General features: G+C 31.1%; 1 protein-coding gene across 4 annotated transcripts in view; it reads right to left on the reverse strand.

The window, feature by feature from the left end:
- The window catches only part of LOC142319018 (putative phosphorylase b kinase regulatory subunit beta), a 108263-nt gene extending 94671 nt beyond the window's left edge, over positions 1–13592 (reverse strand). For all 4 annotated transcript variants that reach the window (XM_075355826.1, XM_075355825.1, XM_075355824.1 and 1 more), the window contains exons 1-2: positions 13318–13592; positions 5448–5562 (exon numbers count right to left, since the gene is read on the reverse strand). In XM_075355826.1, coding sequence (XP_075211941.1) covers positions 5448–5562; positions 13318–13329 — 127 coding nt within the window. In that variant the 5' untranslated portion in view covers positions 13330–13592. The remainder of the gene's footprint in view (positions 1–5447; positions 5563–13317) is intronic.
- Positions 13593–26108: the final 12516 nt, after the last annotated feature.

Raw genomic sequence — 26108 nt, forward strand, 5'->3', positions numbered from 1 at the left:
CAGCAGCTCTTTCAGCAGTTGTTAAGGGCGTAAGTCAGGACGACTTAAACAGCCATATCAACATCACTCAGTCCTCTGAGTACTGTGCAGCTGAAAGCAATGGAAAACTACAGCTGCTTTTTTTTCCAAGAAAATGTAGCTCTCTGCATTTTCATATAGCAATGATGGAGGCACCTTCCTTGCTAAAATATCCCAGAGGTAAACTAGTCCCCCGTTCGGATCTCCGGGTGGGGACTACTAAGGAAGGGGTCACCAGAAAATTAAAAAATAACATTCTACTAGTCGGAGCGTGGAATGTTAGAAGTTTAAAAAAGGTTGGTAGGTTAGAAAATTTAAAGAGGGAAATGGATAGGATAAATGTGGATGTAGTGGGAATTAATGAGGTTCGGTGGGAAGAGGGAAACGACTTTTGGTCAGGTGATTTTAGAGTAATTAACTCAGCTTCAAATAATGGGCAGGCAGGAGTAGGTTTCGAAATGTACAAGAAGATAGAGAAGAAAGTAGAGTATTTCAAAATGCATAGCGATAAAATCATAGTAATAAGGATAAAATCAAAACCTAAACCGACGATTATTAACGTCAATATGCCTACAAGCGCCCATGATGATGATGAGGTAGAGTGTGTATATGAAGAAATTGATAATGCAATTAAACACATAAAAGGGAATGTAAATTTAATAATAGTTGGAGATTGGAATGCAAGCAATGGAAAAGGCAAGGAAGGAAATGTAGTGGGTGAATACGGGCTGGGCAAAAGGAATGAAAGGGGGGACCAACTTATAGAGTTTTGCACTAAGTATAATTTAGTAATTGTCAACACCCAATTTAAAAATCACAATGGAAGAATATACACTCGGAAAAAGCCAGGCGATACTGCAAGGTATCAGATAGATTATATCATGGTTAAGCAAAGATTTAGAAATCAACTCGTTGACTGTAAAACTTACCCTGGAGCAGACATTGATAGCGACCATAATTTGGTGATAATGAAATGTAGATTGGGGTTTAAAAACCTGAAGAAGAGGTGCTGACACCTCTTCTTTCTAATTTATTTAGAATTTAGAAAGCTTGAGGAAGGAGGTAAAGAAGTTTTTTGAGAACATCACAAGAGGTCTGAGTAAAAAAGATAAGGTAGAAAATGTAGAAGAAGAATGGGAGAATGTTAAAAAGGAAATTCTTACATCAGCAGAAGCAAACTTAGGCGGAACAAAGAGAACTGGTAGAAAACCATGGGTTTCAGACAATATATTGCAGCTGAAGGATGAACGTAGAAAATATAAGAATGCTAGTGATGAAGAAAGTAAAAGGAACTATTGACAATTAAGAAATACTATAAACAGGAAGTGCAAACTAGCGAAAGAAGAGTGGATTAAAGAAAAGTGTTCAGAAGTGGAAAGAGAAATGAGCATTGGTTAGACTGAGCATACAGGAAAGTTAAGGAAAATATTGGGGTACATAAATTAAAATCCAATAATGTGTTAAACAAACACTGATTTGTAATACGAAAGGTAATGTCGATAGGTGGGTGGAATATATTGAAGAGTTATACAGAGGAAATGAATTAGAAAATAGTGTTATAGAGGAAGTTGAGGAGGATGAAATGGGAGAAACAATACTGAGATCTGAATTTAAGAGGGCATTAAAAGATTTGAATGGCAGAACGACTCCTGGAATAGACAGAATACCTGTACAATTACTGCGCAGTGCAGGTGAGGAAGCGATTGATAGATTATACAAACTGGTGTGTAATATTTATGAAAAAGGGGAAGTTCCGTCAGACTTCAAAAAAAGTGTTATAGTCATGATACCAAAGAAATCAGGAGCAGATAAATGTGAAGAATATGGAACAATTAGTTTAACTAGTCATGCATCAAAAATCTTGACTAGAATTCTATACAGAAGAATTGAGAGGAGAGTGGAAGAAGTGTTAGGAGAAGACCAATTTGGTTTCAGGAAAAGTATAGGGACAAGGGAAGCAATTTTAGTCCTCAGATTAATAGTAGAAGGAAGATTAAAAAAAAATAAACCAACATACTTGGCATTTATAGACCTAGAAAAGGCATTCGATAACATAGGCTGGAATAAAATGTTCAGCATTTTAAAAAAATTAGAGTTCAAATACGGAGATAGAAGAAATATTGCTAACATTTACAGGAACCAAACAGCAACAGTAATAATTGAACAACAGAAGAAAGAAGCCGTAATAAGAAAGGGAGTCTGACAATGATGTTCCCTATCCCCATTACTTTTTTTTTTAATCTTTACATGGAACTAGCAGTTAATGAAGTTAAAGAACAATTTAGATTTGAAGTAACAGTACAAGGTGAAAAGATAAAAATGATACGATTTGTTGATGATATACTAAGTCTAGCAGAGAGTAAAAAGGATTTAGAAGAAACAGTGAATGGCATGGATGATGTCCTACGCACGAACTACCGCATGAAAATAAACAAGAACAAAACAAAAGTAATGAAATGTAGTAGAAATAACAAAGATGGATCACTGAATGTGAAAATAGGAGGAGAAAAGATTACGAAGGTAGAACAATTTTGTTATTTGGGAAGTAGAATTACTACAGATGGACAAAGCAGGAGCGATATAAAATGTCGAATACCACAGGCGAAACAAGCCTTCAGTAAGAAATATAATTTGTTTACATCAAAAATTAATTTAAACATCAGGAAAACATTTATGAAAGTATATGTTTGGAGCATCGCTTTATATGCAAGTGTAAACTTGGACGATTGGAATATCTGAGAAGAAAAGATTAGAAGCTTTTAAAATGTGGTGCTATAGGAGAATGTTAAAAATCAGATGGGTGGATAAAGTGACAAATGAAGAGGTGTTGTGGCAAATAGATGAAGAAAGAAGCATCTGGAAAAATATAGCTAAAAGAAGAGACAGACTTATAGGCCACATATTAAGGCATCCTGGAATAGTCGCTTTAATATTGAAGGGACAGGTAGAAAGAAAAAATTGTGTAGGCAGGCCATGTTTGGAATATGTAAAACAAATTGTTAGGGATGTAGGATGTAGGGGGTATACCGAAATGAAACAACTAGCACTAGATAGGGTTTCTTGGAGAGCTGCTTGAAGACAAAAAAAAACCTTATTCATTATATAACATATTCATTATATTTTTTATATAATTATTATATTTTATTCATTAAACCATACTTTGTACTTAAAAACTGATGCATTTTATACGAGCTTTTATTAATAATATCATCCTTCACATCTTCCATTTCATCATCACTATTCACCTCCCCCCAGCAACAATCATCTCCATCAAAATCATCATCACTACTATCACACTCAAAAATCATAAACTGTTGAACCAATAATGTGTTCTCTTCGGTTGTGAAGGAACCGCAGTTTGATTGTCAGCCATACTCAAACAGTAAGAAAAAACTCGGACCAAGTACAACACATTCTCTGTTGAGTAACACACCACAAAAAGAAACAAAGATTAACTGTATAACCAAAGTATTACAACTGCTATAAACGAAGCGTTGCACAGAGCGCCTCTATGACACTAGCCGGCGGTGAGATGATAGCCCATCAGCCACCTTAGAATGTGTTCAACGCCTTGGCATTGAATGTGTTAGTTTAGAATCATGTGTTTAAGTACAATTATTAGAGTCGTAATTTTTTTTATCCATAGGTCATTTGTCAATAATTGCATCATCATTTTTATTTAATAGTGTAAGGTTTTTTCGTAACTGTAATCATAGATGGATGAAACCATTACTTGATGAAAATTCATCATAATAAAAGAAAATGTGATATTTGTTTAATTTCTTTTGTAATTGTAATAGTTGTAGTTGGTCTAACATGAGTAATAAATTACACTAACTGAAGCATACTTTCAAGAACAACAAGAATCCTGTGACCAGATTCTAAAGATAGTAAAAAGTATTGAAATTGTTTTCGCACTGCTCTCTTCACAAAGCCAAATATATTGTTTACTCACGTAAAAATATTCCGAGTATTGTAATGACATATTGGTATATATCAATTTGCTATAAAGATTCAATAAAATTATGAACACAACATAAAAGAAAGAAATAAAAATCATTGAATTATTGTCTACATACCAAATAATTAAAAAACTATTGGACAACCTAATTTTTCAACTAAAAAAACTTTTTGTCAGCCTTATGAAAAGATTTGAACATAAAAAACAGAAGGAAATAGACCTCCTCTTTTTTTTTGAAGTCAACTTTACACATTCAATTTTCTTAATTAGGAGCCTTTAACGTGATTAAGTTTGTTATACATTTAGAAAAAATAACACTATCATTTATAAAAAACAATTTATCCATTTAATACAACGATATAAATCATCTTAAAAAGGAAACCATACTCAACATTTGTTTTAAAACAAATATTTATTAAATGTATTCAGTTATAAAAATTACAACATAATTTAAAACCCTTTCATTAAGAATGCTATAAACACTAACAGAAATAGAAACACTGTGTCATACATGGTTTCTTGTTTTCTGTTTTGTCAATAATGAAGATGATAATTATAATATTAATTATTATTCCATAAAATTGGAAAACTGAAATATTTTCACAGATCACACTACAGACTTAAAATTTATTATCATACGACAAGTTAACAAAAACTTCAGAAAAATAAGAATAATGACATTTTTTTCATAAAAAATGAAAAAGAATGAACACGTGCATATAAATATGGAAATTTTCATGTTTAAAAAGATAAATTCAAATAAAAAAATCTACTATTTCATATTAGATAGGTGCACATAACAAACTTCAAAACACAGGAAGAAATTTATACATTTTTCTTACATGCAATAATAAATAATGAAACTATAAAACTGCAATAGAAAAATTCCATATACATAAAATAGAAAAAGAATTAAAATGAGAAATATATATTTTACAGGAAGAATTGATAAATACTGCTGCTGCTGGTGCTACCTTCTGTTGTGAATGAAATTTTAATAGCTAAATAATATTAGAGCCCTACAATTATGAATTTGCAACATTCAGTTAGTATTTTATAAAAATGTACAGTTTTTATTTGTTCTATTGTTAGAAAGGGCTGCATGATTCAGTTCTTAAAATTGCATACTAACAAGGCTGTTACAACAGCCTGACTGCATATGTAGAATGAATAGCATAACATTTAGCAGAAAACTCGACAGTCATTTCAAATAATATTCAGTTCTCTTTTTAAACCTGCCCCTTCCACTTTAAATCTTTATCAACTATACAATAACATCCAATTCTTCACAAATTCAAAAAAAAAGTATTATTTTAAACCTTTAATGCTAATGAGAAATAAAAGAATAATGAGAATACAAAATGAATGTTCAAATGCAAATAAATAAAACATTAATTCTTTCACAAAAAGGTCTTTTTTAACAAAAGATAATTTAATTAAGAGAGATAAAAATGCAACAATTCCTCACCAATTCCATAATATATGTCAAGTTGATTTACTGTTTCTTCATAGTTGGTAACTTTTAAATTAGCATCCACATCTATGTCATAAATACTAGAATACTGGCTTATCTTCTTTACTTTCTAGAAAAAAACAAATATATATATATATATATATATATGTCATAATTTGTCATTGACAAATTTCAAAATAATGGTTGTTTCAATTTTTCAATCTTAAACATCTTAGGAATTATTAGTTTTATAAAAAAAAAAAAAAAAAAAATGCTTCATAATTTTTGTAATACATCACAATTTTATAAATCTACAACAATTATAGAATTATAAATAAATAATTCCTAAGATACTTAAGATTGAAAAATCTCTCTCTCTCTCTCCCCCTCTCCATTTCCCCTCGCCTACTCCCACCATCGCTCCCTCCCTCTCCCACCCCCACTCACTGTCACTGTCTGTATGTCTATGTCTGTCTGTCTGTTTATCTGTCTCTGCCTCTGTCCCTGTCTGTCTGACTTTCTCTGTCTATCTGTCTCTGTTGGTTGATGTTCTGCCTGTCTTTGGATTCAGCGCGCACTATTGCGAGCGGCTGGCAAGTTAAACACTCGGTAAGATGAGGTCGAAGTGTACGCATCATATAGTGTTTGTGGTGTAGACTTTCTTTTTCCTGTTTAGCCTCCGGTAACTACCGTTTAGATAATTCTTCAGAGGATGAATGAGGATGATATGTATGAGTGTAAATGAAGTGTAGTCTTGTACATTCTCAGTTCGACCATTGTGGTGTAGACTTAGATGCCGGCTCAGTGCCTTTCCCTTTAACGGGTCATATCAAAATTGTCACTAATTCATTCTTATAATTAATTAGTTTTGTTATCATTAATATGTTTTTATGTTTAATAGGGTATTGTTGTTGTAAATTAAATATCAGTTGATTCACGCATCCAGTGATCATTTACCACTACCTATACAGTCCACTTAGACATTTAAATTATGACCGTTCATCTGTCTCTGTCTGTTTATCTGTCTCCGTCTCTGCATCTGACTGTCTGTATGTCACTGTCTCTGTCAGTCTATCTGTCTGTCTCTGTGTCCAACTGTCTATATGTCTATGTCTCTGTCTGTGTCTGTGTCAGTCACTGTATCTAACTGTCAGTCTCTGTATCTAACTGTCTGTCTCCGTCTCTTTCTGTCTGTATGTCTGTCTGTAAGTCACTGTCTCTGTGTTTGTCTGTCTGTGTCTGTCACTGTCTCTGTCTGTTTATCTATCTCCGTCTCTGTCTGTCTGTATCTGTGTCTGTATGTCTGTCTGTAAGTCCAACATAAGAATGAAGATGTCTCTGTGTTTATCTGTCTGTCTATCTATCTCCGTCTCTGTCTGTCTGCCTTGTCTCTGTGTCTACCCGTCTGTCTGTCTGTCTCCATCGCTCTCTCTCTCTCTGTGTGTGTGTGTGGGGGGGGGGGGCATGGGCGTGTGTGTGTGTGTGTGTAGTAAATCATGCTACTGTTGAACTTATTATTTAATGGACATAATCCTCAGAGTTTACCTTTAGTTCTTGAAAGCTGGAAAAAGATGAATCAGGTATTTCTATATATACCACCTTAAAAATTAAAATGACAATGAATTAAAACTAGATAACATTTGCTATCTAGATATCTAGATTCAATTTAAAAAAAAAAAAAAAATCTTAAACACTGAAATCTTATTCTTAAGAAATCATAAAGTGTTATAAGTTAAGTCTCAGTCTAAACCTTTTTTCAGAGTATGCTTTAAACATATTAAAGTTTCAAAACATTATTTCAAAGATTAAGTGGTAATAAAATCTAATAAAAAAAAAGGTAACAAAGACTAATAAAAAATACCATTAATCTAAAGTTGTTCTCTTTATTGTTGTTTTACCTATTTTATTACTATCATCTTCATTTTAATATTTTTTTTTATACAAAACCAAAGTAAAATTTTTCTCTAAGAATTAACATTTTAAGGAAGTAAAGTTAAACAACTTAAAAAGATACTTTTTAATAATAACTTACTTCAATAAATATAAAATAAAAAATTAAGGAAAAATTTACTTGATTTTTGGAAAGAATATAAAATGATTAAACAAACTGCCAAATACATAAACACTCATATAATCAGTTCAAGATATGTGAATTTAGAAGTTTGATGTTAAAAATTAGAATTTAATTTAGATTTTACCTGTTATCACAATTGAGGAAACACAGTTATGATTCATGCATGCTTCAATACATTTCAGTTACAAGGAAGTTTCTGAACAACATATTTGATAAAAGATGGATAAGGAGAACAAGCAAGCAACACACCCAGCTCATTCTCCTGATCTCAACTGCAATGATTTAATTTTTATTTGTAAAATCAACTGAAACATTAGTGTATTCAAAACCTGCTAACAGTGGAAAAAGTTCCTTTTTTGACAACTATGAAACCACTTGACATGAACCAAGTATATTTTACAGAGTATAATGTTCTATGAACAGACATATAGATGTTTACACTTAAATAGTTGGCCCTCCAAGCACCAATAAAAATTCACATTCAATGTTACTTTTCATATCCATCATATATTACCAAACAGTTTCTGTACATAGTACCTGTAATCTAGTCAGATAATTTTTAAATAATAAAACTTACGATTTTTTCTCTCTAAAATTTAATACATGACACATTCTCTTTTTTAGTCATGTGTTTATAGAGCAAATGAAAAATGGCTCATTAAGACTGTCAATTCTCACCAAAAATCAGTTCTTTAATTGCTTTTAAACAAATAAGGAGTAATTTTGATCATAATTTGATGCTTAAGATTCTCTTAAACACAACAAAATTTTTTAAAAAAATCTGATGTGGACATCACACAACTTCCTTGTTTTCCAATTAAACTACTTATATACATTTTTTGCTCCACTTCATTTAAATTTATTTCATTTGAGAGTAAGATATGATCCTCTAATTCTTTAATAAAGTGGACAGTTACACAAATATTAGTTTTTATTAACATAAAATATTTATACAATTATTATTGATTCAACAATCTTAAAAATATCAGCATGGAGTAAAAGCCCCTTTATTACTTGTGTTACTAGATCAGTATTAATTGTATCTTCATGAGCTGCTGATTAACAAAAGTTTTAGATTTCTGGTGTGTCATGTAAACAAAAGTTAATAATAATTACACTATTCCGTTTAAGAAACAAATAAAAAAAAGAAAGAAAAAAAAACAAAAAAAAAACAAACCACATAAGAAAATCAATTACTTAAAATACAAAAAAGGATTAAAGAAAACAAAAATGTATGTAAAAAATGTAAAAATGTAATGTAAACTGTAACCTGTAAACTGGTTACAAATGTTAATTTTAAACTAATGGTGTAAATTATTCAGCTTTTATTATTGTATTATTTGATGAATGATCCAAATTAAAAAGAAATAATCATACAGGAAAAAGAAGGATAACATGAAGAAAAATATCTCAAAAAGCAACAGGAAGATGAATATCAAGGGGAAGAAAATGTTAAAACCAAACAAAGAATAAACAGGTAAAGAAGATGATAAATGTAAAGAGAAAGAAAATGTTATGACCAAAGAAAGAATAAAAAAAAAATTAAGATAAGATGATGAATATAAAGAGAAAATTTGAAAACTAGAGAACGTGTACACAAATTAAGATCAGAAGAATTATATCAAACCAAAGAATGATTAAATGATTGCCAATAAAAAACAAATAAACAAAATGATGATCAACTCCGACTTAGGATGAATATTGTCCTATAAATATCAGAGGAGTAATGAACTAAACAATAAGAATTTTTTGCAATTTATTACAGATTGGGGATGTATGCTTCAGTGTATATGTTGTTCTTGTGAGGGTCTATTTTTCAGTCACTCTGTAGTTCACTTTCATGTTGATAAAATTAAACTGAAATTCCAAAATAATTAAATAAAATTAAACAGAAAATCCAAAAATAATATGATTCTAAACTATAATTTTTAATTAATATTAGATAATCATATGTTTCACCAAATCTATTATATACACACATACGTAATGCCTATTAAATTACATTTACACATTTTTAAATGGACATAAAATTTTATTTCACTATTTTTTTATTTTTTTATTATAATTTAATTATTATTTATAATCACGGGTTAATAAATTATTACATCAATATATTTAAACTTAAAAAAGAAAAGTTAAAAAAATTAATTAAATAAAAAGGATGAAGTCTGATTCGAACCGATGTGCCTTCCCCTTAAGATTCAAATATTTTATTAATTAAAATTTGTACTTTAATTTAGATTACAATCAAAAAGGGCGGTACATGTTTTTGAATTATGCGAGATACATACGTACGAACAGACGTCCCGCTGAAACTAGTCAAAATGGACTCAGGAATGGTCAAAAGGAATATTTCCGTTGAAATATGAAAACCAAAATTTTTCACGATCACAACACTTCCTTTACGTCATACAAGGAAGTAAAAACATACAATTAATGACGATATATTTAAAATTGAAGGCTGCCATTTTTAAATTTTCAAACAAAATTTTTTCATTTAGTATTGGTATAAACATGTGCAACAAAGTTTATAAGATTATGTCAATCTGTTCTCGAAATACAAGTTTATGCCAAAAAAAAAAAAAATGATAGAAAACTAAGTATTTCAGAACGTATGGTTACTGGATCTTCTTTTATTTAAATTTGAGGCACCTATCCCAGTTTCTTCATACATATATATATTACTTTACTGTAATTAATCTTTTTAAAATTCATATAAATCCTCTGTACTGTTAAATTATATTAAATAAATCTCCTAGCACAGAATATTGAGGTAAGATCTTACCTCAATATTCTGTACTTTCTAATTTATTTATATTTCTGTACTTCTGATTTATTTAATTAAATATATATATATATATATATGTATGTGTGTGAGAGTGCATGCATGCACATATCAATATCCACTAATATAATAGATGTAGATTTTTAAGCTTAAAACAGATTGTGAATGATGATGATGTAAATAGATCATGTAAGTACCATTAAATAGTAGTAATTAGAAATTAAATACAATTTTTTTTATCTGCCATAAACGCAATTGTATGAAACTTGAAATGAACTGCAAGAAAGTCCCATAAATCTCAAATCCATTTTAATAAAAAACTAGCAATAAAATAAATAACATCTCATCCTATGCTTACTAGAAAAGTGAAGGAATGACGCGATTTGGCAATGCCTTCTTCAATGAACTGAATACAGAGTTGCATAACAGTATGCCAGGCCCAAAATTGCAAGTCATATTCAACTCTGTGACATCTTCAATCTGTTCACCATAGGGACTCACTGTATAAAAAACATTATTACTCTCAAGGAAATCAAGCCTGACTGGAGTCTTTTGTACTAACCAACCGGGTTAGCCTAGTGGTGATTGTGTCTTTCCAAATCAGCTGATTTGGAAGTCAAGAGTTCCAGCATTCAAGTCCTAGTAAAGGCAGTTACTTTTATAGGGATTTGAATACTAGATTGTGGATACCGGTGTTCTTTGGTGATTAGATTTCAATTAATAACACACATCTCAGGAATGGTTGAAGACTACACTTCACCTACATATATCATCCTATTTCATCATCTGAAGTAATATGCCTGAACGGTAATTCCTGGAATCTAAACAGGAAAAAAGTGTCTCTTGTACTGCATATGCTTTATATGTGTGACCAGCTTAAAAATGACCAGATCTTTTTGTAAAACAAAATAATATATCTCTTTTGTCAAGTATAATCCATTATACAATACTGTTTCAACTCTAGGGTAAAATTTAAGAATTATAACTTATGTTTTTTTCACAAATCTTGGGGTTTATTTCATTTGTGTGGTTTAACAAATTTTTTTAATTTTTATAATTACAATTGTCAACAATGATTTTGTTACATGGTCAATATTATCTGAACCTTAAGTATTTTTTGGTGCTGATTCTGAATATTAAGTCAGAATTTCTATATCAACCTCAGATTTTTTGTAATTACCCTTTCTATTTTCCAGCAAGTACATGTGCATGAACCATGCATGTACAATATATTATTTATTTATTCAATTTATTGCAGGAATTTAAATACTTCTAAATCTAACTTCCAAATTATTTATTTATTATTTCCAGCTTATATTTATTGCAGCAGTTAAGTTGATAATAAACTACAATGAATAATAAGTATTATTACTATTATTTACATAGCAATTAAAATGATTACATATGACACACATATGATTTATGTATTCTTTTTTCTAAATGTAATTATGTTAAACACTGCACAGCATATATTAATTTCATTTTGGTGATTCAGTGCTGGTTAGAAATACTATAAACAATAAACACAATATATCACACTGGCTAAGAAAAATCTCAACTATATCAATCAATTGAGGGCTCTTGTGTATGTAATATTTAGTGGTGCAGCTATTTCCAATTTGTGATTTTATTTTTCCCAGTAAAATCAGTGTATACACTACATTAATGTATGTATAAAGTATTTAATGCATAAAAGGGTTTGCGAATGTATTATGGTGAATTTCTTAATAAAAATGCCATGTAGTTGCATTAAGCATCCAGGCAGTTTCTGCTATAAATGTGATGAGGTAATATTTAAATCTCAGAGGAGAAATATAACTCTAATAAAAAAATCATATGAAATGTATTTTGAATGTAATGTAGTGATCAGGGCAGTATCTGGGCTCCTCTATTTACTGCAATTCATGAGTAACACCGTTGATTGGTTGGTTGAATGCATTTCATCATATGACTTTTCCAATTCCAATGATTTGGAGAGAATCAAAGGATCATTAACAGACTAATATTTATGCATAAAAAAAATAATATCAGCGATAACAGCTAAGACTAGACGTAATGTTAAATATCCTCATATTCCCTCTCTATAAGACCAATGCCTCACAGTCCACAGTTCCAATTCCAGTACCACCAAAAACATGGTAACTAAACAACGATGAAGCTGTTGAAATCCAAACCACTATTGAAATCAGCATCAAAATACTTTAAGATTCAGCTAATAATGTCCTTGTAAAAAATAAAAAACGAAAATTTGTTGTCCAGTGTAAATTAAATAACTTATTAACAGAATTAAATGATTTTAGATTTAATTTACTTAACATTTGGCACCGTTGGTATGAATACAATTGTATAAATTAAATTTCCACTTACCAACAATTTAAAAAGTGTAAATCCTAGTACTTTCAGGGCTGTTACTTCATCTTCAGGGATTTTCTAAATGATGTTAATTTAAATTCAAATCAGTCATAGTTTCTAAATTAAACTATTATGTTCATAACGGTCAGTCATCAAGAATAAAATTAATTTGTACGTCAATAAGACAGTAACGTCATTTTGTAAGATGTTTGCAACTATAATCTATAATAATAGTTGACATTCATCTAGTCTAGATAATAGTCACAAACATGACATTAACTGTCTTATTGATGTACGAATTAATTTTATTCTTGACGACCGACTATTATGAACATAACAATTTAATTTAAAAACGATTGATTTGAATTTAAATTAACAACTTTTAGAAAATCTCTGAAGATGAAGTTACAGCTCCGAAAGTGCTAGGATTTACACTTTTTAAATTTTTGACAAGTGTAAATTTAATTTATATAAATAAGTTTAACTTTTATAATTTTAAAACTGACAATGACCTATACTAATGTAATCCCTCATTTTTTATTTATGCCTGGGTAACCTTTCTGACAAATAAATTCACTCATCTTAAAGCCACGTGCTAAAATAATGGAGCTTTATTATCCGTAAAAAAAAAAAAAAACTAAAAAGTGAATAGAAAAAAAAATAAAAAAACTTACTGGAGATGACATTTAAAATGAAGTGCGCAAACCCAGAAGCTGAGAATAGCAAGGGCTTGCCAAAATTTAATATATACCAAGAGGTTTCGTAAAAAAAATAATGAGAAGATTGTCTAACTAGAAGATTGTCACAATCTACGATAGAGTATTAATAATATCCGTGATCATTTTTACTTCTTCAAGTTAAATAATCCGTAATACATAACCAGACATTAAGAATAATCTCACGTCAGAAAAAAACAAACTAAACAAAGCAATCCATTAACATTAAAGTTACTCACAATATAACCTCTAAACACGGTTAACCTTTACGTCAGTTTGAATGTCAGTTTCGTTTAATAATCATACTAGACTAACATACTCAGTTCTGAAGCCTGTGGCAAATTCTTGCATTTCACGCGAATAAATCTCCTAGCGGACAGCTAACTCATTCATATTGTTTTTATAGTAATATTTAGTTGGAAGATTTTTGTTAACATGAAACACAAATTAGGTTTCCAACCTAGTTATGCAATAATAATATTTTTACATTTTTGTAAAACTAAGATTACATGGTTTATGTTTCTAACAAATGTTTCGGTAACTATAAGAGTGGAACAAAATTCGTGAATTTTTTAATGCATATTTCTGAGCCCCATTCAACTACACCCTGCTGTTTACTACTAATCCATTTTTTTTTTTTTTTTTTTTTTTAATTCTATTTCTACATAAAAATATAGAAATACTTAACAAATATTTTTATCAAATCTGAAGCAGCCATACTTTAAAAATAATGGTTGTCCGATTTTAGGAAAACCCCCATTATCGTTACCATAACAGATCCTAAATCACAACTTCCTCATCTTGATCCACCACACAGTCGTATTGTGCAGAGCGCGTTTGGCTAGTACTGGTGGGATAAACGATTCTTTTTCAGGAATCGATTCTTTCGATTCGATTCTCAGAAAGGATTCGTAAAAAAGAGTTGTTCGTCCGATTCAATGATTCTTTTCCTTTCCGCCACTCATGTTTACCTTCCACGGTAAACTCATGCTCTCTTTCTTCAGCAAGTTTAGAGGTTCATCTCTTCATACTCCTGTTCGACTCAACTCTTGCATACAAACTAAATGTCTTCGATTCTTCTTTCATCAACTGTTATTCGACTCCTTAATTAAACATCTGATTCTTTTTCGGTTCAATACGATTTTTGGTATACTTAGTAGCCTATCACTTCAAATACGCATGCTCTATTCCCTTCATCTACTCAACGATTCTCCTTATTTTATCTCTTATTCGATCCTTTACGAAAACAAGCTCATGTCAACAAACCTCATCGCTAAAGAGAGAATGGAAAATTTAAACTGTGAACGCACATATTCTATATGACATCATTACTCTTTCTTTTAATTTCATTCGGGCGGAAAGTTATGTTGCACAGTATTAATTACTGTCGTTATTTTAGTGCATTCTGTCATGCTCAAGATATATTTTACAATTATTCTTAGCAGACGGATAAAAGAAGACAGTCGATTCTGTTTTCATGGTGCATAATCTCTGCGTGTTCTATTAAGAGTTGTGTTTTTAATTTGTTTATATTTTTTTTAATTTGGCCTACACAATTTCGTAAGATTTTTTTACTTTACATTATCAGAAGATGATGTTTTTCTAAATGTTTATAGGTATAATTTTTTAAATTATTAGTTTTTACATATGTAGATACTTTATAAGTAATTTTATAAAAGAATATTTTACTTTTAAAATTATAAACATGAGCTACAGAAAAAGAAGTCCATCTGGATTTGCTTTACCGAATCAAGGCCTGGTTAAGCCTTGTGTAATCTTTGCCGCAGTTCAGTATCCTACACTGGGGGGACGATCAGTATCTATCTTGTCATATTAAAGTTAAACACCCAGAAGTTGATATTTCAAGACAAAAAAATCCTTGTCCTTCTGATTATCATGTTTCAGAAATGCATTACAATTTAAATCCTACTACGTCTATTGCGACTGAACCAAATTAATCGCAGCAATTAGCCCTTAAATTAACAAACCTTGTTGAATCGCCTAATTCTTCTTCTGTGCATCCAATAACACCTTTGTCCTAAAAAAAACAACAGTTTTCCCGTACTTCCTTTGTTACAAAACCTGTCCCTCAAAGTAAAAGCCGAGCGTTAGATATTCATTAGGTTAATAACTAAAGAATATCAACCTATTTCACTCGTTGAGGATGAAGAATTCAAGAAGTTTGTTCACGTGTCAAACCCTGGTATTTACTTCCTTGTCGGAAAACAATTACAACTAGTTTAATTCCACAATTATGTGATAGAATTTCTTATGAGATTCGTAAGTCATTATAAAATATAGAAGCATGCATAATAACCACTGACAGCTGACATCAGTTTTATATAACAATTATACGGCCGTAACTATCCATTTCATTGACCGTGATTGTAATTTAAAAACCCAATTACTTACTTGTACGGAGATCTGTAGTCAACATACGGCTGAAAACATTGCCATCGAATTACAAGGTAAATTCAATGATTGGGCTATTATTGGCAAAATAGGAGCGGTTCTTAGTGACAATCCAGCAAATTTAAAAGCTGCTATTCGCAATTGTCGATTACGCCATATTCCTTGCTTAGCGCACACAATTACTTTAATTGTCCAAGCAGCAGTATCAGAAGTAAAAACAATTGTGGTAAAATCGAAGGCAATTTTCGAATTTTTTAAACGATGTTCTCATGCTGCCTCCAAACTGCAAAACTTGCAGCGACAAATGAATTTTAAAGAATTAAAATTAAAACAGGAAGTGCCTACCCGATGGAACTCACTCCTACACATGTTTAATAGATAATTAGAAACAAAAGAACCACTAAGTTCGACTATCGCTTTGGTGAATCCTATTCTAAATAATATTTCATTTGAGGAGTGGACAGTTATAACTGAAAATGATTGAAAATGTTTGAAGAGATAACTGTTGAAATAAGTTCTCAAAAAACTGTCACTATTTCAAAAATCTGTTTATTGGCGCGAGCAATGAAAAGACATGTACTTAAGATTAAATCTTCTACTCAAACTTCTGAAATCGTTAAAGTATGTAACAAGATGTTAGACCAACTGCTACATTGATTTAAGGATGTTGAAAATAATAATATTTTGCTTGAAATATGCTATTAGATCCTCGCTTAAAAAAACACAAGGCTTTAAAGATGAAGCATCTTACCAAAATGCTTACACAAAACTTTCACAGAAAGTTCGAAGTATTCAGATCGAACAAGGCGATAGGTTCAAAACCGAACAAGAAATTATTGAACCCTCCATTTCAACTGTATGGGACGATTTTGATAAAAAAGTAACGCCAATTTTAACTAATTCAAACCCAACAGTAGCAGAAATTTTAGAGCTAGATAAATATATAAATGAACCGCTCATCTCATCTCATCTCAAGAACACAAAATCCTCTCTCTTAGTGGAAAGAAGGCGGTTAATTTAACCAAGATTATTTAAAATAATCCAAACCAGACTGTGCATTCCTGCAACCTCTGTTCCTTGTGAACAATTTTTTCAAAAGCGGAACAGTTAATAACAGAAAGGCGAAATAGACTTAAATCAGAAAATTTCGAAAAAATTATATTTCTATATGTAAGTATGCAAAATACTATCAAGTTTATTTGAAAGGTATTAACTAATTATTCATTTTGCTTAATTTTTATTATTTTTCATTATCTTTTTGTGATAATAGAACCAACAATTTTTAAAAACAAAATCTTTGTGTGTCTGTAACTGTGCGCATATTCGTAAAAACATCAAAGTAAATATAAAATAACATCGATGTGATAAAAAAAAAAACAAAGACGGAATCAATGGCTCGCTCAAATATAAGGTACGGTACAAGCTATATTATTTTAAATTATTCATTGTGTCATTTATAGCTTTAGAGAAATTAGTTTAAGATAAATGTTGTAGTTATAAATACTTTAACTCTCCGGGTTGGTCTAGTAGTGAACGCGTTTATGCAAATCAGCGGATTTCGAGGTCGAGAATTCTAAGGTTCAAGTCCTAGCTAAAGCAGATACTTTTAAACTGATTTGAATACTAGATCGTGGATACCGGGGATCTTTGGTGGTTGGGTTTCAATTAACCACACATTTCAGAACTGGTCGACCTGAGACTACATGAATACACTTCATTTACACTCATACTTATCATCCTAATTCACCTTCTGAAGTAATTCCTGGCGGTGCTTCCGAAGGTAAACAAGAAAAAAAGATATAAATACTTTTAATGAGTTGAAAAAAAAATTATTTGGCTCTCATTTTGTTGTTGTTGATAAACAAAAATGTTTTATGGGACTTACAGATAAAATGTAATTGTTTAAGATTGACTCAGTTAAAGAAAATATTTTATAATTGGAAGTAATAAATTTGCAGCAAGTTCAATAAACATTTGTGATGGTGATGTAATAAGTTATGCGTCACGTGTGGAAAACAGTTAATAAATAAAACGCAAGCTAGAATTTGGTATGGAGGAGGATCCCCCACTACAAGCTATGGATAAGAAAGATTGCTATGAATCGATTCGAATCGTAATTGTGAAAGATTTGGTTTCCCGTCGCCTATCAATTTCATTGTTAAGAATCGGTTTCTCCTGCAAATCGATTCTCGATTCTTTCGTTCAGTATACAGATTCGAATCGAAGGAACGACTCGTTCACGATTCTTCCGATTACTAGCTAGTACTACATCACGTTCATCAACTATGCATCAGATATCTAGTTAAGTTCACACATAAATATAGAATTTTCAGTAAATAACCAGTAACTTACTTAACCAGTAGTAACAGTAAATTACAGATGTAAATTTAGTTAAATAAAAAACTGGCGCACTTATTTATATCATTCGGATTGTTATTTTAAATAGTCTATGTTTACTACTTCAAGACTTTGTTACATCATGTTTGTTTTGTAATACAATTTCAATCAGTTGAGGTTACAGTTTTATATGAATCGGACGTGCAGTTTCTTTGGCTGATCTTTAATTGTGAAAATTACGTTATTTTAATTGTGTAAGCGTGTACGTTAAATTGACAGCAAACAATCCTCAAAATCGGCAACAATTTAAAAAAAAAAGATTTATAGCAAGTCCTTTTAAATGAATTTTAGTGCAAAGCAGGAAGTAACCGCACAATACTAGATCGTGCATACCGGTGTTCTTTGGTGACTGGGTTTCAATTATGCGTACATTTCAGAAATGGTCTATCTCTCTCTCTCTCACGTTTTCTCTGTTTAGCCTCCATAACCACCGAAAGGTATTACTTCAGAGGATTATATGTATGAATGTAAACGAAGTGCAGTCTCAGGTTGACCATTCCTGAGATGTGTGGTTAATTGAAACCCAGCCACCAAAGAACACCGGCATCCACGATCTCGTACTCAAATACTTATAAAATTAACTGCCTTTACTAGGATTTGAACCTTAGCTCCCAACTTCAAAATCAGCTGATTTGTGTAGACGAGTTCACCACTAGACCAACCCTCGGTGGTCTACCCGAGACTGTACAAGGCCACACTTCATTCAGATTCATACACATTATTCTCATTTATCCTATGAAGTAATACCTTACAGTGGTTTCAGCCGCTAAACAGAAAAAGAAAGAAGGAAGTGACCGCAACCATGTGTGCTGTATCAGTGCGTTCTGTACAAAATGTTTGTCATGAAGGTAATGAAAATGCATCAGCCCAAGGCAAATTATGCAATAAATTCTTTTGAATCGCCTTGAAAAAAATTCCTCATACAAACTGGGTAACAGATCTGGACGATTTTAATAGATATAGTTGTCTTTCCATTCAAGAATTTTATGATCCAACATCCAATAAAATTAGAAACATTTTGAATAAAAATAATACATTTTTCCAGGAGTGCATATTCCACATTGAAAATTTAAGACAATTGGGCGCCGCTTTCATAATTGTAATGACATTATTCTTCTTTGGATAAATTTTTTAAGGAAATTGGATGAAATTAAACAAAATAATTCACCTAGATGAAATGTGGGTAAACCAGAATCATTCCAGGAAACAACTGACACAATTCAATAAGCAGTGATAGCCTTAAGATTACAGTTGAGAAAGGATCCCATTTAATTATATGCTATGCTGGTTGCTATGAACTTGATTTTATAAAAGATTGTGCTCTCATTATTCAGTCAAAGCAGCATATAGGGGACTTCACCAAGAAATGAACGGTGATGTATTTCAAGAATGGTTTGTAAATTTGTTGCCACCTTTTTAAGAAAGCTGTGTTATCATGATGAATAATGCCAGCTATCATTCTGAGCTAAAAGAGAAAGTGCCAGTGACCAACACGAAAAAGGTGGAAATTTTTTCATGGTTAGAAGAAAAGAAAATATCTTTCAATCCTTTGCATACAATTCTTGTATTACTGTTTATTGTAATAAACAGAGAAAAATACAGACAGTAAGAGCTTGATGACAATGCAATATAAATGGGGCATGAAGTCATTTAACTATCGCTGTATTACTCCTAATATAACCCAATTGAGCTAATTTAAGTGCAGATAAAAGGTTAGGTGGCAGCCAAAAAAAGGTACACTTAAAATAAATGAGCAAAACACGTTACTGTAAGATGCCATAAACCATTTAACAATAGATGACTGGAGTCATTTTGTGTTAGACACACAAAAACCTTCAAGTAGATTTTCATAAAGAAGGATTGCAGAACGACCAAACAAGATTATGACAGCAACAAAAATATGACAGATTTATCTGGTGGAGAAGACTTCTAATTTATTTCATGTGATATTGACTTTCAGATTATAGTTTATTTAAATTTTTTGTAAAGGTTTATAAATCTCTTAGTTTAAAGTCTATATTTAAATTTAGCAGTAACATTTCCATATTTTTAAACATGTGGGAAAATTAAGGAAATATTTTATGCAAAACAAATGTTTCAGCAGTGAGATAGTAACTCCTTATGTGGACCAGAGTAACGCAGTAAATGTTTTGCTAATAAATACATAACATGTGTTGACAAAAGGAGGTTGGCTTGTAAAGAGTACTATTTTGGTGTAGGGGGAATGAGGAAAAACTTCAGGCACTGGATGGGGAAAGAGCGTGTGATCTTCGCCCTCAAGATGATTTCAAATTTATAATAGTACACTATTTAACTACTTTTTGAGTTTATCAGTCCTCAAACCACTCCAAATATAGTCAGCTAGACTCTCATAGAACAAGTTGACATCAATGACATTTCATCATTGACAAATTAATTTCTTTTCATTCGGGTATCACTATTCTTTTAGTACAATAAATCTTTTTCTTTTAGTACAATAAATATGTTTCCATTTATATCACATTTCATGCTTACACCTCTACAAACATCTGAAAGTAAATTAAAATTTGACACAAACATTTGTAGCCATATGAATTACAGAAAAGCATATTTAAAGCAAATAGTTTTATTTCAACTCTCACTCTACTACTACATCTATTTTTGTGACATTTTTATTAGTACTTTGACCTTCACACATGCCAGTCACCTTCTGCCCTTTATGATATTGAACATGTTATTTCTTAATATAGTTTTGATTTCCACAAGTAAATTATTTCTAATTCTTATACTTTTCCTTAATCTAGCAATTTTTCCTCTTACATGTTTTTTTCAAATTTTCAACTTCATTTAATTTTACAATTTCACATACATCAATGTTTTGGTTGGCTGAAGTTTCTAAAAAGATTGATCTGTCTTTATCAATCTCATTATTAGTATTATTCCTAACCCTATAATCAGAATTTTCTTCAACAGAAGCATTACATTTGTCATTTTTGTTCAGTCACTTTACTGTGATGGAAAACTTCTTTTTTACTTTTACATTTAGAGGTCTATTTGGAATATCAGTTTTATAAGTAAATCACAATCTTTTTTTTTTAAAAGTCTACTGTTTATTAATCACTTTTGGCTACTTTCAAAACTCTAATAAAACAATAATAAATACATTTTTTTATTGTGGTCAGTTCATAATAATATATTACACAGATTATATTAGGATCGAGTACAACTACTTATAAGATAAAAAATAATGTGATTAAAGTTCATTAAAATATAAGCGCATGAAATAATGATAAGGTAAATTTACTTTTTAATTAGACATTGGAATAACTACAAAATAATTTGTAATTCAGAAAGTGTTATAAAAAATTATTAGAACACATGTTTACGTAAAAGTTGAACAAGATGCAGAAACTACATGCTTTTTTAAGTTTAACGGTATTTAAAAACTTTTCATCAAAAAATATATTTCTGTAAAAGAAAATCTTTCAATTTTCTTTTATTAATTTGTGGGAAAATTTTTTAACTGGTATTTTTAAAAAATGGTAACAGGAACAAAATAAAGCCCTTACTCTTACATTGAAGAATTTATTGTTGAGTTATATGAAAACTCAACAATAAATTCACCATTGTCTGATTTGGTGAAGGTGGATATGATGACTTTTTATGATGGATATTATTTTTTTCTTCTTTTTATTAAAGATTACACATTCATAAATATAAACACAAGGATAAATTAACATTTAAGTTTTTAAATACTGGTCAACACGTACATCATCACTCATTTTTTAATCTTGAAGTCGTTAACTTTTTGAGAGAGAGCCTCAACAGATGTTATTACGCTTTAGACTCAAAAGTACTTAGGCTCAATAAATATTTAATAACATCATGCTTAGTGTTTTATTAAGATGCTCAAACAATATAATTGAACAGTGGGAGAAGAGTAATTTCAACATGTGTTGTTAAAATTCATAAAACAAAACACTTAACAGATTAATCATGTTTCGAAAATTATGTTGATTGTTATTAATTTTATTTTTTATTAAATAATTCCCCCTCTATGAATCATGAAACCTTGTTAATGCAAGCTTCAGCAATTATTTTCCCCTAATATTCTTACGAAGATCTATTTCATTACAAAATATTATTCTATACTTACCATCTTGTCTTCTAGGAGAGGTCATGGTGAATAACATCCTCACAGTCGAAAAAACTGTTAGCATGACTTTATATTTGACCCTCACTTTCTTGTTTTTTCGTACGCGAGGACTCTTTTGACACTCATTGTGGTGACTTAACTTTTTTTAATTACGATACAATATTGAAACATGATATTACTATTTTCATCCTCATTAACTCACATCAACTCAATTCTGTTTTTGCCTGTCAGTCAAAAGGTGAGACACAAATTTGACTGTAATGTGAATCATACATAAATTTTGAGTAATAATTTCATAAAACAACTTTTGAAATTGTTCCTTTTTGGGCTACTTCATCCACATCCCAACCCTCTAGGGGGAAGACACCCACCTTGTGATGTTACCGGTTAGCACACCTCCCCCTCCATTCAGAGTCCTGTGGGGCTTTACCGGAGGTCATCTTTAGACCCTCTAACTGATTACATCTCACAATCATCAGCCAGGCCTGTCAGGAGGCCACTTTTGTAAATGCCTTGGCACGCACTTGCAGCAGTAAAACACAAATCAAATTTTGCCTTCACGTAAGCCTAAAATGGATATCTTCACATCCAACCTAACATGATTCCCTCAAACTAACTAACCAAGACCGCAGAAGCACGAAACCCATGCCTAGTCTAACTTTGACAACACCATTCGTGACTGTGAATGCCTCAGAAAACGAACGAGTTGTAACTTAAATCAGTGCTACACTCATACCAATCAAAATGATGTTTTACACAACATAGAAATTCAGACCTACAACCAAATAAGTCGACCAAATTAAGTCACCTAACAAGGGGATTGTAACCTCAATCTGGTCCATGCAGGAGCCAGGGACAAACCCTGCACTCCCACCTGGTACCATCATGGAGTCTTGTGTGGCATTACCAGGTCATAATCAGGGACCATCACCGGCAGAACGAAACCACGCCCTTGGTCGCACATGCTAGCATACCCCGGCCAGCCCAAGCCCAAATCGAATCACAAATAATGGCATGGCATGATGCCAATGCATCTAACTCCAATGCCTAGGCCAGAACTCTAGCCACTCGGGATCCTACCATGATCAAACTCCCTCTGCAGATCTACACATCGAAGGTGCGAAGAAAACCAGCCACTACAGATCACACCTTGTGGATCATCCAGTTAATACAGAGATCCAGAAAGGAATGTATTCTCTCAAGTTTCCTAACAGCTCATGAACATTTGAACTCATATTAGGGACAGATGTAGAGGATGTGGTCCACTGTATCATCAATCCCACAATCCGGGCATTGACTTGAATCCACCAAATGAAACCTAGCCAAACTCGCCTGAAGGCATCATGCCTGGAGAGAAACTGTGTGATATATCAGTTGGGGGAAACCCATCTAACTGCACCTAAATCAGATACTACAGGAAATATACTATGCGTATAGTGACCTGTGGGGGATTCATCCCACCTATCCTGCTAAGATGCAAGGCCCCGGTCTTCAATATGCTTTCGTTCTGACGTCAATACTTCATCCACAATTAAATAATAGTTAAAACCAATCAATTTCTTAGCTTTTCCATAAATTTCATCAGTTTTGGATATTGATGGTCAGCATGAACAAGCATCATCATCGTCATCAATTGAAGTTTGACCATCTTTGAAACATTTCCACCATTTATATGTTTGAGTCCAGTTTGTAGCCACTTCCTCATAAGCTGTTTGTAACATTTCAAATGTTTCTGTAAAGGATTTTCTCAGTTTACCAAAAACCTTTTCATTAATTCTCTAATCATGAAAGTCACTCATTATCTTAAAAAAAATCATTCAGGCAATTATAATTGAGCTCAAGGCTGTAATTACTGAAGTGGAAGTTAACATTTATATATAAGATTTTTATATATATATACATACATATGTGTGTGTGTGTGTGTGTGTGCATGCACGTATGTGTCATCTAACTGAATTTTACTTTAAAACTGAAATTTCCAATAGAAGTTTATTTGTGCAATACATATACCATTGTGTATATGTGTTTATTACTGTTCAACAATCACTTTTTTTTTAAATGAAACAAATATTTTATATCATGATTGAGTTGATGTATATAGTATGTGACATGATTTACCAAGCTTTTACAAAACATCTAAAAAAAGAGAAAAAAGTATGGGAAAAAACAAATAAAATAACAGAAAAAAGTGAATGTATCTTTATTGTATAAATATCTTTATCACTGAATGAAGTGGACAAAGTCAAAGATCCTGTTAGGGTAGTGGATGGATATCAAAGAAACAAACCAAATAAGTCATATTGCATTAATGCAATATATTATATAGTTTAATCTACTATGCATGTAATTCTTTCTTCTTAGATTCTATTACAGTTTAAATCATAATTAATTAAATACCGTATAGTGTTTTTTTTTTTCAATTGCATCATTTCAGATACATGCAGCAAAATAATTATTTGTTGCAAGAGTTTTAATGAATTATAGTGATTGTTTTGTATGTTTATATGTTTTTATTTTAACTTTAAAATAAATGATTAAACAACGAATCAACATATTAAGACCTGTTAAAAGACATATATGATGATTTGTGATCAGATTAAAATAATTTTTTTGTGAAATTGTTCTCATAATTTTTGAATTCGTTTTTACATACTTTTTTTTGCTTTCAGTCATTTGCCTGGTTTGATGCATCTCTCCAAGATTCCCTATCTAGTGCCAGTCGTTTCAATTCGATATACCCTGTACATCCTTAACAATTTAGTTTACATATTCCAAATGCTGCCTGCCAGCACAAATTTTCCCTTTAACTGTCCTCCAATATTAAAGCGACAACTATTGATTTGTCACTTTATCCACTGATCTGATTTTTAACATTCTCCTACAGCAACACATTTCAATAGCTTCTAATCTTTTCTTCCTGAGAAGAAAGATTGTCCAAGTTTCACTTGCATATAAAGCTATGCTCCAAACAGATACTTTCTAAAAAATGTTTTCCTGACGTTTAAATTAATTTTTGATGTAAATAAATTATATTTCTGACTGAAGGCTCTTTTCACCTGTGCTATTCGGCATTTTATCATTTCTGCTTTGTCCATCTTTAGTAATTCTACTTCCCAAATAACAAAATTATTCTACCTCTGTAATCTTTTCTCTTCCTATTTTTATATTCAGTAATCCATCTACATTATTTCTACTACATTTCATTACTTTCATTTTGTTCTTGTTTATTTTCATGCAGTAGTTCACGTAAAACTCCATCCATGCTGTTCATTGTTTCTTCTAAATCTCTTTTACTCTCAGCTAGAATTACTACATCATCAGCAAATCGTAGCATCGTTATCTTTTTCACCTTGTACTGTTACTCTGAATCAAAATTGTTCTTTAACATCATCATTAACTGCTAGTTCTATGTAAAGATTAAAATGTAATGGGGATAGGGAACATCGTTGTCTGACTCCCTTTTTTGTTATGGCTTCTTTCTTATGTTTTTCAATTATTACTATTGCTGTTTGATTCCTTAAATGTTATTAATTGCATTTCTATCTCTGTACTTGAACCCTAATTTTTTTTAAAATGCTTAACATTTTATTCATTATCGAATGCCTTTACTAGGTCTATAAATGCAAAGTATGTTGGTTTGATTTTCTTTAATCTATTATTAATCTGAACACTAAAACTGCTTCCTTTGTCACTATATTTTTCCTGAAACCAAATTGGTCTTCTAAAACTTCTTCCACTTTCCTCTCAACTCTTCTGTACAAAATTCTAGTTAAGATTTTTGATGCATGACTAGTTAAGTTAACTG

This window comes from Lycorma delicatula, chromosome 2, assembly GCF_047948215.1.
Source record: "Lycorma delicatula isolate Av1 chromosome 2, ASM4794821v1, whole genome shotgun sequence".
Taxonomy (NCBI): Eukaryota; Metazoa; Arthropoda; class Insecta; order Hemiptera; family Fulgoridae; genus Lycorma; species Lycorma delicatula.